The 15,714-nt window shown below is 43.4% G+C and overlaps 1 protein-coding gene across 1 annotated transcript; it reads left to right on the forward strand.

Moving 5' to 3' along the window:
- Positions 1–11,625: 11,625 nt before the first annotated feature.
- Positions 11,626–15,446, forward strand: LOC136521724 (probable ubiquitin-conjugating enzyme E2 18). The gene is made up of 6 exons (XM_066515498.1): positions 11,626–11,796; positions 11,915–12,018; positions 12,380–12,482; positions 12,565–12,628; positions 14,981–15,069; positions 15,147–15,446. The coding sequence occupies exons 1-6, from the start codon at positions 11,758–11,760 to the stop codon at positions 15,240–15,242; spliced, it is 495 nt and encodes a 164-aa protein (XP_066371595.1). The 5' UTR covers positions 11,626–11,757; the 3' UTR covers positions 15,243–15,446.
- Positions 15,447–15,714: the final 268 nt, after the last annotated feature.

The raw sequence follows: 15,714 nt of genomic DNA on the forward strand, positions 1-15,714 counted from the left end.
GTTGTATTGTAGTTATGGTTCACATTGACAATTATTTGTGATGTTTTGAGTTTTGTTTGTTAAATTACATCCGTTTTGTTATATGCAAGAAATGTTTTGGCAAAAACGGGGTCATCCTTAAGAATTATACCCCGACGCGTCTAGCAAAGATGCCCTCGTTCTTCCTGACCTCCCTGTCCCTAACTGTGACTGTGGTTTCCCGGCCCATGTTTTTTAATCGAAACATCCGGACACAGCGGCGCATTGCTTCTACACATGCAGTCGTTTTAATGTAAGAAATTATTTTAACTATTCTTTTTCTTTATTTGTGTAAGTATGCTACTAATATTTTGTTGGAATCTCATTGTGTATGACCATGAAAGGTGCTTTTTCTTTCAGTGGATCGACGGTGCAGACAAGTTTGATCCTAGGTACCTTTTTTTCGATGATTGGTTTAGAGGGAGACATCCATGTGAGCACTTTAAGCGGTGGGTTCCACCCCCCTAACCCTCCGCCAATGACGGCTAAGGAGAAGCACCTAGCCACAGTTAGACGACTCAACGAACCTCCTCTGTGCGATTGTGGAGATCAAGCTATGATAAATTCTGAGAATATATTGGAGTTTGTGTATCCAAACAAGCATAAAGTAAGTACAAAGTGTATGTGTTGAAATATTGAGCTATATGTGTTCATGTACTAATGTCTACTTATTTAGGTGTTTTCAATGGCGAAGTGTTGTTTCAGGGAGTGGTTGTATGGTCCTAAGAACCAATGGCCGGAAGAACCGCGAAAGGTTAAGAAAAAGAAAAAAAGAAATGGTAATTTACAAAGCACCTCCTGTCATATGCGAATGTGGTGTTAAATCCAACTATGACCTAGTCCCTTCGGAGCTTGGAATAGGCCATTATTGCGGCCATATGGTTGAGTATGATGAGGTTGGTTATTTTTGTGGTAAACATGAAATCGTATTTTGTATCTTTTGCTAAGACATATATGATATAATTTTTTGTTTGAATAGTGCACTAGGAAATGCAGGTGGGAATGCTATGATGGTCAAGCTAAGTTCTTGTATGAACTGAAGAAGAGGCAAGTAATTGCACGGAAGAGGGAATATAGACATGACTACATCAACCTATTCGTTAAACATCACAAAGAAAAGATACGTGAGTTTGCTGGACAATGCGGTATTTGTAACCCGATCGATGTTGGGCTTAATAAATAGGAATTGGAGATACGGATGATATTAGAGGAGGAGAGGATAAGGAATGAGGCAAGGGAGGAGACAAGAGTACAGATGCAGGTCTTGAACGAGCATATTGTTGCATTATATGTCAGTGAGTGCTTGAAATCATTTTTTTTTCGTTGCCTAATTTTAAATGTAATATAACCACGTTGCTAACTGATTGCATTTTATAAATGAAGGGATTAGTAGCAGCGAGGAACATGCTGCAGAGCTAGCTCGTGTAAGATATGAGGAGAAGAAGTTAGATGAGCATAGATCGCGAGTTGGTCGCACCGTTCAATCACCGATTATGTTGTCTGATGAGAGGGCGAGGATGAGGACGACACTGGCAGACCGAGTAAGCTCATTGCTCTAGCAGAGACAAGCTTGCAAGTGCAGGAGGCTAAGGACGATACTGATAGACTGAGCGAGCTTATCGCTCTAGTAGAGACGGGGTTGCAGGCGGAGAAGGCTGAGGAAGACACTGACAGACTAAACGAGCTCATCGGTCTAGCAGAGGCAGACTTACAGGTGGAGAAGGATGACGACACGTTCTTCACTCAGGCCACAGCGGCCGCAGATGAAGCGGAGGCCGCTTACTACAGGTGACAGGCAGGTCAGAGCAATGCAGGTGAGCCTAGCCACAGCAACAGGGTTGTAGTAGAGGACTAGTACTCGAATGATAAGTTGCTTACTCAGTATGTTTCAGACTGAGGATTTGAAGGTGCATTTGCCCCTATGTCTACTGTTGGCACGTACTTCTAGTATTATTATGTTGTTTAATGTGGCATAGTATTAAACTTTTCATTATGTGGTTGTTTTCATTATTTATGGTCTCAATATCTCGCTTAATGTTACGGACGTATTGAAATGTGAGCACGTGCTGCAAATAAAACCTAACGACGTACGACATTATATAATTCAACACCCAAAAAACATAAAATGGCATATGGGAACATGTACCAAACCTAGGTACAGAGTTTTCTTCGACTAAACCTAATATGCCTTAGGTAATTAAACCAAACAAAAAAATACATAGATGTGGCATGTGAATAAGATAAAGTCATCCTAGTAGTGTGGCCATATAGTAAATTGTATTGCACCTTCTCCATAGTAGCCTCCTGTTGTTGTTGTTGGTGGTGGCGAAGGTGATGGGGGAGGCCCATTGTTCTTATGGTTAGGGCAGATGCAATATGAATCATTGCAGAGTGCCTCATGTGAATCAGCACCATTGTTGTTGTCGTCCTATCCGTCGTTCTTGTAACAACTGCTAACTTCCCTTTCTAGATCAAAGATACGGTCCTGCAGGTAATAAATGTACTCTACATGCGGATAAATAGGTCGAGGATTGGCCCATCTAGTGAACCCATAGTTTTCTTCGACCAAGAAAGACTACAATAAGTATGTCATATAAGTTATATAGAAGGAGAACATATTGAAGAAATAAATAGTAATAGCAATTACCCATGCTCGTGGGCATTTAAAGAAACGACAACCTCCATCTATTTACTCGGTGAACATCTGCACTAGGTAGTCCTCACCATGCATGTATTTTGGCCACTCTTCTTTCCTTTCATCGTATCCTCTCAGTGGTGCCTCTTTGGTGAAATCACTTTTGCTGTCAACTAGGAACCTCTCATAAAGAGTTTCCTCAAAGAAATCGGGATTAAGAGGACTGTAACATCCCGCCTCCTCGAGGCCAGGCCCGCTTACATCTGATAGCTTTTCTAAGACATAGACTGCCCTCACAGACCAACACCAGTCTTTTCTACGCACTTTGTCCTCACTCATACGCCCCCGGAAAGAACTTCCGGGTCGGTCACCCATCGCTCCAGGCCAAGCACGCTTAACCTTGGAGTTCTTAAGAGATAGACTTCTAGAAAAAAAGTTATAACTTATTGGTATGAGTATCCTATTAATCCTATTAAGCCTTGGGCTAGGGTGTTACATCCTCACCCTCTTAGGAGACCGACGTCCTCGTCGGTCAACCCCAAGCCAGGAACGTCCCCTCTTGGGCACGTCCATGTGTTCAGTGCCAGCGCATGTGCCATGCTGGGTGACCACTCTAGGTCCACACCAGCTATGCGCACCATGCCTGCGCAACTGACACACACGCCCGTGAAACCGCAAGGGTCGGCTCTGATACCATTCTGTAACGTCTCGCCTCCTCGAGGCCAGGCCCGCTTACATCTAATAGCTTTCCTAAGACATAGACTGCCCTCACAGACCAACACCAGTCTTTTCTGCACACTTTGTCCTCACTCATGCGCCCTCAGAAAGAACTTTCCAGTCGGTCACCCATCGCTCCAGGCCAAGCATGCTTAACCTTAGAGTTCTTAAGAGATAGGCTTCTAGAAAAGAAGTTGTAACTTGTTGGTATGAGTATCCTATTAATCCTATTAAGCCCTAGGCTGGGGTGTTACAAGGACCCTCCCACCTAATGGTAGTTCCTTTCCCTTTTCCTCTCCCTCTAGACGACCTTTCAGACATTAGTACTGTAATAAAAGAAAATGCTGAGGAGTATTCTTCTTTCTTGTTGTGTGTGTGAATGAGAGGGAGTGAGTGGTTATTTATAGGTTGAGAGCAGGAATGGAGGCCTCTCAATGTGCCGTGTCAGCGATCCGTGTGCCTCTTCACCTCAGCCTTTAGATCAAACAGTCATAAGATGGATGGTGGAGATAGAGTGGAGTTGTGCTTCCTTGCATACCAGTACTATGTTAGTGAAGTGATAAATAGTTGCTGTCCTTGTATCTGAAAAGTCTATTTTTATTATCTGAAAAGCATAGATTCGTTCACTGTTGCTCTGTAACTCTATATTCATCTACAAAGCATATGTACGATGCTTTTGGATTATACACGTTCTAATAATTTTATATTTAATCTGTGTACTATATTTGTGCCTTTTTAGCAGTGTAGTATGATTAATGATTCACGGAAAAAATTCGTAAGAGTTTCCCTTATTTTAGGAGCATCCACAGTTACAAACAGAGACATCATTATATATTCTAAATATTTAATCATCCAAGGAGCAAAATGCAACCACAACGAACATCACAACCAACATAATATGTCATGCACAGTCCAAATAGTCTACAATATCCATACAGTCCCAAATAGTTACAGAAAAATAAATATAAAATCCATAATAGTGCATACTAACAACTACCACATCCCTCATCGCCTCCTACTCTTGCCCTTACCCTTATGACCGAGAGCGCTCGTACCTAGAGTGTAAGGGTCATACGGACGACGTCGCTTAGTGCCTGGAGGCGATGTAGGATGAGTCGAGGGAGCGTCATGGAGCTAAGAGGGGCCAAGCTCCTCGTGCCTCTTGTCCACGTCGTCGTTGTCGTCTTTCTCGTCCTTGTCCCCATCCCCTGTAGTTATTTGGCTAGAGGAACCCAAGCCTCCTCTGTCCGCGGAAGGAACGTACACGTCTTGCGTCGTGTCTATCCTGCAACCACAATGATCAGTCGCACAGAGTAGACGACGTGACAACCTCTGTTGTACAAAATTATGTTAACTAAAAGAATGCAATGTATTAATGATATGTTTGAAAGAATATTTTTAATCTTACGTCTAGGAAGCTAAGCATGTAGTCGTCCCTGACTCTTGGCCGAATGCGCTTAATCTCTTCAACTAAGCATTTGAGTGTATTGTCCTGCAATAAAGTTTTTAGTAATAATACTTCTGAACAGATAGCAATAGATTTTGTTTTCTTTTGTACAAGAATCTAACGTATTATAAAGGGTGATACGGCTCGAAGGTGACACTAACTAAAATAGATAACTCCTAATGTCGGTTCAAGAACGCCTAATGTACTATTGTGCAGCTTAACGTAGAAAAATAAGGCAATTGGCTTACCACTCTATCCAAGATCAGTCCCGCCTCCACCTGTCTTCCTGCACGAGTCGATTGGTCGTACGTCGTGTCTTTATTATCAGAGGACTTGATGTTAGCGTAGTCATCTTCTGTCCACTGTACCCTTAGCCTGCAACATGTCGCACGCTGGAACCAAGCTTGGTACCGCCTGAACTCATGGTTCGTGTGTGGCTCGTTGTTGTTATCCATGTTGTCGTGCATCTCCTCTTGCTCAATGAAGAACTGGTGGTGCTTCTCCTAGTCAAAAATCTTCTTGTTCTTCTGCTCTCGCACGACATTAAGTACCCCTCTGTCTGCTCCAATGATGGTGCAAAGGTGCATACTCCTCTATCTGCTCTCGCACGGCATTAAGTATGCCCTAGTGCCTATCAGATATGACGTCAACCTCCTTGCTAGGCCCAACCACATGTACTTGAACTAGCCTCAAGAACCATCCCCAACTGTCATTGTTCTCCTTCTCAACCAAAACAAATGTCAAAGGAACCAACTTGTTGTTCACATCACAGAATATAGCTATAAGAAGTGTGCCCTGGTATTTACTAATCAAGAACGTACCACCAATGGAGAAGATGGGATGACAGTGCCTAAAGGCATCGACACACTAAGGGAAGCACCAGAAAGCACAAAAGAATATCGTCTCCCATCCTTTCATGCATTTGGTTTTGAGATGTACTCATAATGCATGTCTAGATTTACCGCTTTGATTGCATTGAAAAGAACTAGCAGCTGCTTATACCCATCCTCCCAGTCCCCATATATCATCTTCCACGCTCGCTGCTTAGCCCTCTATGCTTTACCATAAGTTATCACATAACCTCTATACAACGCCTCAACGGTCCTGATAATTGTCCTCACCTTCATATTGGGTTCTCCCTGCAAAATTCCCATCAACCGCTTGGCAATGAGGGTAGATGTCAACTGTCGATGCCTCAGTGTCAGCTCATGGTCAGCACAATTGTGTGGCCCGACAACTTTTATGATCTTCCATTTTTCACTGACCTGTTGCTTCCTTGCACAAACCCTCCATGGGCAGTGTTCTTTGTCACACACAACTGTGTAACGACACTCCGCATATGAATGCAATACCTTGTAAGGTCTCTTTCATATCACTGTAAAAGCCTGCAACTACCTCTTCAATGCAGGGAGGTCATTGAACATCCTCCTATTCTCAATTACCATGTTAGGACCGGCCTCAGGAGCTTATAGGAGCTCATCATCATGTCCTTCTACAAACGCTTGATCGGAATGAGCAAGATCGCTGAACTTGTAAACTCTAGGATCATAACGACCAAGAAAGATACGCCTTAGCATCTCAACATCACTCTCTGTCAACTCTCCAACAGGGTGACCATCATTAGAATCAAGAGCCCTAGCCATCTCATATGGCTTCGAATCATGCATAATTTCAATACTATTGGAGCCACAAAATCCATCTCCAAAGTGCACTTGCGCAGTAACAGAGGGCACATCCACATTCTTAGGAATGTCTTCTGCAACATAAGTAGAGAAATGAGGAAAGAATGAAAGAAATAGATGTAAGAAATGGGGTAAGCTCCCAAAAACTATGCGGTTAAGACACTTACTCAGATGATTCTGTGTCAAAGAGATCTCATGAGGAGGATCTGCCACAGAAATATGAGTCTGACAACCATCTCCAACTACCGCATTAGGGGCAGATTGAGTATTAGGAACTGTAGGTGCAATCTCCATATGCATATAAGGTTATGGAACAAGAGGGTCGATGTGTGTCTGCTGATCCATTGGTGGGGAAACCCATGAGGGATGGGATCAACTAAAACCCGATGCACAACCACGTCCAAACATTGCAGCTGGCTCTTCATAGCCGATCTCATATAGTTCTCCCACTGATCCGCACAACCAATTGAGATCATTCGCCTAAGGATGTTGGGAGGAGAACCTAGGTGCAATACACCATCAACTGCAATGCCATCATCTCCAAGGCAATACAGCTCCTCCTGAGCCCTTGCAACCATCTCACTAAATAAAGGCCTATCATTGAATAGCACAGGCATGCTTTGCATATCAACAAACTCAATATATCCATAGCGATTGTTTTTAACGGTGCCTCTATGATATATGGTCACTAGGTTGTCCATCTAGTTCAAAACATAACGAAACACATGTCCTATAGTCCAAATTAGATGATAAATAGCACCTAACAAGTATTTTCTAACTACAAACTAAGTAAATAAGATAATAACTATGTATATATATACAATGTACTCACTAAATAGCTAGATCATATTTAATTAACTAAATATGTAACTACATATCTAAGTAGCTATCTAACTATATCTATGTACCTATGTATCTATGTTTCTATCTATCTACATATATATCTCATTAGATCACTAATTAAATCAACTATATGAGTCATCACATTAACTAGTAAATAACAAATGCCAACTAAGTAGGTACATTGTATATTCATAATTTTTATCTTTCCAACGACTGATCCGCGGACGTCGATGGAGTCGTAGCGGACGACGGGCGTGGGTTAGGCCGACGATCCGGGCCGGCGGTGGCACGGGCGGCCGCTGCAGGTGGCGAGGCCGACGATGGTGCGGGCGACGATAGTTGTGGCGCGCGGCGGGCGCGGGATGCCTGGGGCTCCGTGCGGCGAGTCCGGCTCGACGGACGTGGGAGGCATGGCGGCCACGCCTGAGGCCGGCGGTGGAGGGCGACAAGGCGGGGCGAGGCCAAGGCGAGGAGAGGGCGCGGCGCGGCCGCAGGAACCGGTGAGGGAACCAGGCATGGGCGGAGGGGCGCTGGCCGCGGTGCGGCGTGGGCGGCCAGCCGCGGGCAACGACGCGGCGTGGGGGGACGGCACGGCCGCGAGGCGCAGCGCTCCTGCACGACCTCAGGGCGCGGGCCATCCATGGTGGCGCTCGATGGGCTCGGGGCACGGGGCGTCCGCGGTGGTGCAGCGCAGCGCAGGCGAGGGCAGCCGGTGGAGGCGTGTGCACGGGCGGCGGCGGCGGCGGCGAAGCTCTGCTATGCTCTGTTAGGGTGAGAGAGGGAGAGGAAGAGAGGGGCGGGGCCCATAGGTAATAAAGGCTCGGCGCCAGTCACTTTGGCGCCGAGCTCGGCGCCAAGATCTACGATGTCGAACTCGGCGCCAGGGTGACTGGCGCCGAGCTTCCTGCCATGTCAATTTCCACGTTCGCTTCGAGCCTAGGAGCTCGGCGGTAGGGACGCTGACACCGAGACGTGTTAGCTCGGCGCCAGTATCAATGGCGCCGAGCCAAGGGTCCACATTCTTAAATCTTTCCTTCAGGAGTCTATTTGTGAGAAACTTTCAAAAAAAAGAACTAAAAAGTAAAAAAATTCGGCCCCCCTCCCTCCATGCGGCTGCCGTTACAACCATTAGCCCTTACATGGATGCGACTTCAATCCACGTGTGTTGAAGTGAAATAGAATGGAAATTAGTTTAATTTCACTTCAATCCACATGTGTTACAATGATATGAAATAAAACTTACACATGTGTATTGAGATGAATATATACGCATCTAAATAAGGCCTTAGATGGTTGTGCCATTAGCTTATCAATTACTGTTTTGTTCTAAAATAAATTACAATTCTATAATTCAAAATTTGTTTCAGAAATGATCTATGTAGATATGAGATGTAATGAACTCTAGGCTTACAGCAGCAGCAAAAATATTTTTCTTGTGTTAGAAAAACAGTCCTCTATCTAAAGCTTTGGAGTATAGACGCTTCTCGTTTACTTGTTGTGTAGACATATAGCCGATCAACATATAAAAAAAAGAGTAATGCACATAGGCATAGGCATAGGCATGTCCCTTCGTTGTGAAGCTTCTTGTGCACTGTGAGAACTCTGTGACCTTTAACTCTAAAATTGTCATTTTGCGACGTCATCTTTGACCCTAATACCCTGACTAGTAGTTGTCTTGGCAGCACAAAGAGTCCTTTCTAAACTCTCGCTCGGATCATGGTCGAGTGGTGCCTCTAGGGTGCATCTTAGCCTCATCAGTTAAAAGTTAGACTTCCAAGGCTCGTTTTGTACAGTTCGTCCTCGAATATTTCCTCGAAAAAGTCCGAGCACATAAGGAGGAGCCACTTTTATGGCTGGCTTCTCACTTAAAAACGGCTTCACATTCTCTATTGTTCTAAAAATAACTCCTCTTAGTATTTGATATGGTGCCTCCGGCTCCTCTACAGAAGCTTACTACCTGCTAGAACCAAAGTCAGAGCTATGCCAAACCCTGCTAGTAGAATGTTTCAATCTTAGCATTTTATGATACATGACTTATGACTAGGGATAATGAATAGGATCGGCTAGAATAAATCTCTCTCCTGTTTTTTACTTTTACATTTTATTACAAAAATGAAAATCAATTCAAAAAGGTTGCTAATTAGAACAAACATGGGATTTATTTTTCTTTTGTGAGTAACAAATATGAGATTTAAAGGACATCAAATATCGATCCAATTCAAACAAAAACATATGGATAAATATGATTATGATCCAACAAGGGAAAACAAGAACACTGAACACTGATACATAGAATTAAAAAAATGTGACTTTATATGCTGACACAACCAACCTTATACGGAAACACTGCCAAAACATAAGCTATTCTAATTGTATTAGATGCATAGAGATGACAATAGTAGAAAAATGGGATATCCCACCAAATGGTGTGGTGCGCTAAGCTATATCATTGAACTCCCAAAACAGAATACCACATACAGAATATCCCGCTAAAATAAAGAAAGACAGAAACAATCGAAAAGAGCACATTTCTAAAACAAAATTATAAAAAATGGCCATAATATACATAAATATGAACTCGAGCGGATTAATGTACAAATCGGCATAAGTGCAGCAGAACGCAATTTACCCTCTTAATTTCCATCATAGGTATAACTGAATTTATATATTTGCTGTCTATGGATCTTAGGACTGAGTAAAGCCAAACTCTCTCCATTCTTTTTGTAACTGTCTTTCTCATCTCTTGAGAAGTCAAATATATTAAACTTTGATTAAATATATAAAAATATTAATATTTATGGTACATAATTAGTATTACTAGATGATTCTAAAAAAAAGATAGTATTACTAAATAGATCATTGAGAAGTTATAAATGTTACTAATATATTCTATAATCTACTCTCTCCGTCCCAAAAATAAATATACATCTCGTTTCTTGAGGAGTCAAACTTTGATAAGTTTAACGAAGAATATAGAAAATAGTATCAACGTCTATATTTCTAAGTAAGTTTATTATGAAAGTATACACAATGCTTAATCTAATGATACTTATTATACATGATAAATATTAGTACATTTTTTTGTATAAATTTAGTCGAATTTAAAAAAAACTTGACTTCTCAAGAAGTTAGATGTGCATTTATTTTGGGATTGAGGGAGTAGTTACGCTTAAGAAAGTTTTGACCCTTATAAATACTATAGCGATACAAGGACAGAGGGAGTAGACTTCATAGCTTGGAGTCCAAACCTACTGGGCTAGAAAATGCAAAGCAAAACTGCAAAGAAAAAAGTCTATTTTACCTCCCTAAACTATTATCGAAGTTTAGTTTTTCTCCCTGAATTCGAAAACTAGGTAAACCACCTCTCTCAACTTTTAAAATCGTTCATTTTACATCCCTGACCCGGTTATAGGTGGTTTTCAAAAATGGTTTTGTCTTTTTCTTTTTTATTTATTTTGGTTGAATATTTAAAAAATCATAAAAAATCACAAAAAATCATAAAACAGAAAATCCAATTTTTTGGACTCCACGTGAGTAGATATACCGGTAAATATATAATATGGTATGCTTTAGTACAAAGTTTTTGTTGTAGCTTTAGATCTATACTTTTTTTAATTAATTCATAGTTATAGTTTCTATTGTCCAATTGTGGTGAAATTTTTATAGTAGTCTAATTATTTTATGATTTAACTATATTAAAATTTTCATACTAATTTCTATTTTTACACACTTTTAACTATTTTAAAACTATTTAAATAGCACATAACTAAATAAATCTATAACTCTGTTATATATGATCTAATGAGCATGAAATTTTTACTACAGTTCAATCATATAAAAATTAGCCCATCATAAAAATTTCGCCACAATTGGACTATAGAAACTGTAGCTTTGAATTAATTACAGAAAAGCATAGATCTAAAGGTACAATAAAAACTTTGTACTGAAGCATACCATATTATATATTCACTGTGTATATCTACTCAGGTGGAGTCCAACAAAATTTGATTTTCCATTTTATGATTTTTCTATGATTTACTATGTTTTTTTTTTCAAAAATTCAGCCGAAATAAATAAAAAACAAAAAAATAAAACCGTCTTTGAAAACCACCCATATCCGGGTCATGGAGGTAAAATGAACGATTTTAAAAATTAAGAGAGGTGGTTTATCCGGTTCTAAAATTCAGGAGGAAAACTAGACTCTAAGATAGGGTAAAATAGACTTTTTCCGCAAAAGGCCGCCAAGTCTTGTTTTCTCCCATTTCCCTCGGCGCTGCCGCCCCACCACCAACCAATACAGCACAGCGGCCGCTGCCCCTGCCCTCTGCCGCGCCGCCCGCACACGCGCGCACGGGGCACAGACACCTTTCCTCTCCTCTCCCCCTCTTCCGCCTCCGCAGCAACCCCGGCGCGGCATGGCCAGCCCGTCCTCCTCCTCGTCCCCGTCCCGCAAGGTAACGAACCCTAGACCCTCTCCCGATCTCCCACATCCGATCCAGCCGCGTGCGAGGTCGCCGCTCGATTTGACTGATCTTCCTGTGTTCCCCACTTTGTGTGGGTGCGCGCGTGCAGGCCCTGAGCAAGATCGCGTGCAGCCGCCTACAGAAGGAGCTCGCGGAGTGGCAGGTCAACCCGCCCGCCGGCTTCAAGCACAGGGTCACCGACAACCTCCAGAGGTGCCCCTCCTCCATCGCCGCCCTTCCTATCCCCCTTCTCACCAGTCACCAGCAATCCCTGCGGTGCGGGGTCTCTTAGATTCCCTTTCTCCGTGGCTCGGTGCTTGGCTACTGTTTTCTTCTTCGCGAGTCTAGGTTAGTCCTGCCGAAACTGCGGAGCACGTTCCGCGTCCTGATTGACCTGAGACACGACGTGTTGCGTGCGTTTTGACCTTTTGGGCGTGTAGATGTTGGTTTCTTTACTATTTCCCTCGTCTTCTCCAAGGGGTTTGCAGTAGAATTTTTCTAGTGTTTTTGTGATCCTGGGCGAAAGAAAAACTTAATGAATGGAAAAATAATGGTGGATGAAACAACAAAAAAGGTGGGTCATCGATGTAGCCGGGGCACCAGGCACGCTCTACACCGGCGAGACCTACAAGCTGCAGGTGGATTTCCCCGAGCATTATCCCATGGAGGCACCTCAGGTCAATATCTTCAGTCCCGATTGATTATTACGTGTGCATTGGGTTTTAGTGCCTTTTTTAATATTGTTTTCCTTTGTTTCAGGTTATATTTCTGCATCCAGCACCGATGCATCCACACATTTACAGCAATGGACACATCTGTTTAGGTATGATCGTTAATTTCTATTCCCTGTTGACATCTTTTTTTGAACAACTCTTGTATTTTAAGTTCACCAGCACTAGGATGCAGTTTCGTTCCATGGTGTGGTCATCATTGATGTCTTCTCTGATCTCTAGCGAACTTGGTCACGACTGACGTTAAAACCAGCCCTTTCATATCTACCATTTTGTAAAAAATTCGGCGCACTTAGGGGAAATTATGAGTCCGTCCTTTTTCGTAGGCTGGCTGTTTCATGATGTTAGTGGAACACCTTGACAGTATTCTCACATATGACATATGCGGCATGCTAAAGTACATTGCACTTGGCATGGTGCCTTGATCAGGACCGGTGATTGGTATGCATTATGCTGCACCCATTGATTTTTCCCCCTTGCTAACCACCTGGACCATTTTGTGATGTTACTGTTTTACCTAGTTTCGAATGGCCCTTCATCTGTGGAGTTATATCAGACCTGTTAGTTAAGATTAGGAATGTGACTAAGCTAGAGTTATAGGTTATCTTTGCAATTCATGTCCATTGTTTTCTTCTATGTAAGCTGTCACGTGTAATCCAATCTTGATTGACAATAATAATGGTGTACTAAAATGATGCTTAGTCAAGACAATATATGCCAACATCAGTGGAGGTTTCCATGCAAGTAACACTTCTAGAAATCTCGATTAGAACTTTCAAGTACAAAACGATTCTATTAAAGTCCAATAATATACTATCTGGGCTTTACATCATGAACAGCATAAGCTTGTTGGAACGCTGCACCTCTTAGACTGTCTCCAACAACACAACCTATACACAATACCCATTCTCTTATTTGCATCATGCACAGTAAAAGAGTCGGCACCCAAAAAATTTTGTGTCTCCAACGACCAACGCAAATCCCAGGCGACAGCGGAAAGGGCAGAGAGAGATGGCGGCCGCGTCCTTCACCGCCGCCAAGGTCCTGGCGCCGGTGGCCGCGAGATCCGGCGGCGAGAAGGCGCCCCTGCTCCCCGTCGGCGCCTCGTCCTCCTTCGCCAGCTGCGCGGCGGCGGGCCGCACCTCCCGGCCTTGTCCCCATTTTCGTGCTTGGCTTCGATCACGATTTCCCGGAGTTTGGGTCAATCCCAGGCGATGATTTTTGGGGAATAGGTTCGTGCTAGGTTGAATTGCATCTGTGCAAAGTTTAGGCTCGATTCCTTTTGATTTGGTTCGGTTTTCATTGTTTTTCTCTCTCGCGTTGCTGCTGTCCAGAGCACCAAGTTCTGCTGTGTTCGTTGGTTCAGGTGTGTGCACCAAGCAGCGATATTGCTCAGGTCTCCTCCGTTCTGTGTCTGCAGCACTGGTGTGCTTCAAGTGAAATCGACTCAGGGATTTTCTTGGTCGTCTCTCGCTCTATTTCTGTTCTTCGCTGGTTGGAGTCGTAGGGACATGGGGCTCTTGCAGCAGCGCTACCAGCGCCGGCGTACAGATGCTGTGCGTGCTCCCTAGAGCAGCGCTTGCCTTTTCCCCTGCTGCCCGTTGGTCCTCCTCTCTCTCTGCGTGGTGTCGATCTCTGGACCTGCTCGCGGGGAACAAGGCCGCCGCCACGCATCCGGCTGCTCCTCGCCGCGCCAGCGGCTCCCCGCAGCAGCCCTGCCTGGCCGCGCCGGCCGCGTGCGCCGCGGACCCGCCTGCCGCCGCGGGCTCGCCTCGCCGAGCCGGCCGCAGAGATTTGCGTCGTCTCTCTCTCGAGACGCTTATTTGCGTTTCGGATCGGCTGCTATGCAAAATGCGTTTTCTGTTTTCTGGATGGGTCATCTGTTGGAGCGTGATTTCGGGACCCAAAAACACTGTGAGCCATCTATTTTGCGTCTGCGTTACGTTGTTGGAGACAGTCTTATAGAGAGTTTTTGTTACACTGTTGTCTTGTTTTCCAGCTTGGTCCACTGGCTATGCCACGAAATTTCTAGAAATATGAGTATTAATCATGATTCCATGACCATTGGTATATATCACTGGCCTCTTGAGGTTATTTTTGTAGAGCAAGTATATATTTTGTATACACCTGCATCCATTTCATGTGTTTGTGCCTCTTTTTTCAGTCTTTAATTACTTTTACCTCATGAACTTGAATTACCAATGTGATCTACCTGTTCTAGCTTAAATTATTTGAATTAGCTAGCTTGGCACAATTGAAAAATGTCTTCTGTGCTAGAATTCTTTTTTTATCCTGGGCACTGTAGAAGATGGAACTTGTAACATTTACTGTGCTTTTGTTTTTGGATGCAAGACTAATAATCCCTGATAGTTGACATCTCTATTCAATTTTTTTGCCATGAAAGAGCCATTCTAGTAACTATTGATTCCTTCACTTACCTACAGATATATTGTATGACTCATGGTCCCCAGCAATGACTGTCAGTTCTATCTGTATCAGCATATTATCTATGCTGTCCAGCTCACCAGCAAAGGTTACATATTTTCTCTACATATCCTTGTTGAATCGGTGGATCTTGCTTTCTGATTGCAATACATGTACTGATTGCAGCAACGCCCAGCCGATAATGATCGCTATGTCAGGAACTGTCGCAATGGGAGGTCACCGAAGGAGACCAGGTGGTGGTTCCATGACGACACTGTGTGATGGGTGTTCCGATTGTTGTTGCCCTGTCCGCGTTTAGTTGCCAGACTACATGGGGGATGATTTAGGCTTATTTCAAACGACCCATTTGACCAGAAATTAACATGCTCTTGTGGTTTGTAAATGAATGTGCATCAGCGTCAGGTCCTGTACTTGTTGATCCTTACACCGTCGATGGTATATAGAATAATGTTTGTATCATGTCAATTTACTGAACAAATATGAAATGCAATGCAGGTCACTTTTGACTTGCAAGATTTCTGAATCCTTCTAGTTGAAACGAGGGTCATATATGCTTGGTAGTCTGCCCCAGATCAACCAGTTCTAGCTCTAGTTGTACCTCAGTCTAAAACGCTTGGTAGCGCTTCTCACAATCTTGCTAGACGTCTCGGAGCAGAGCTCGTGTGGACTCCGCGACACGGAGCTACTTGACGGCGCAGTTTGAGTAGAGGGGGTGTCTGTTCAATCGTGTAAT

This window comes from Miscanthus floridulus, chromosome 2 (genome assembly GCF_019320115.1).
Source record: "Miscanthus floridulus cultivar M001 chromosome 2, ASM1932011v1, whole genome shotgun sequence".
NCBI lineage: Eukaryota > Viridiplantae > Streptophyta > Magnoliopsida > Poales > Poaceae > Miscanthus > Miscanthus floridulus.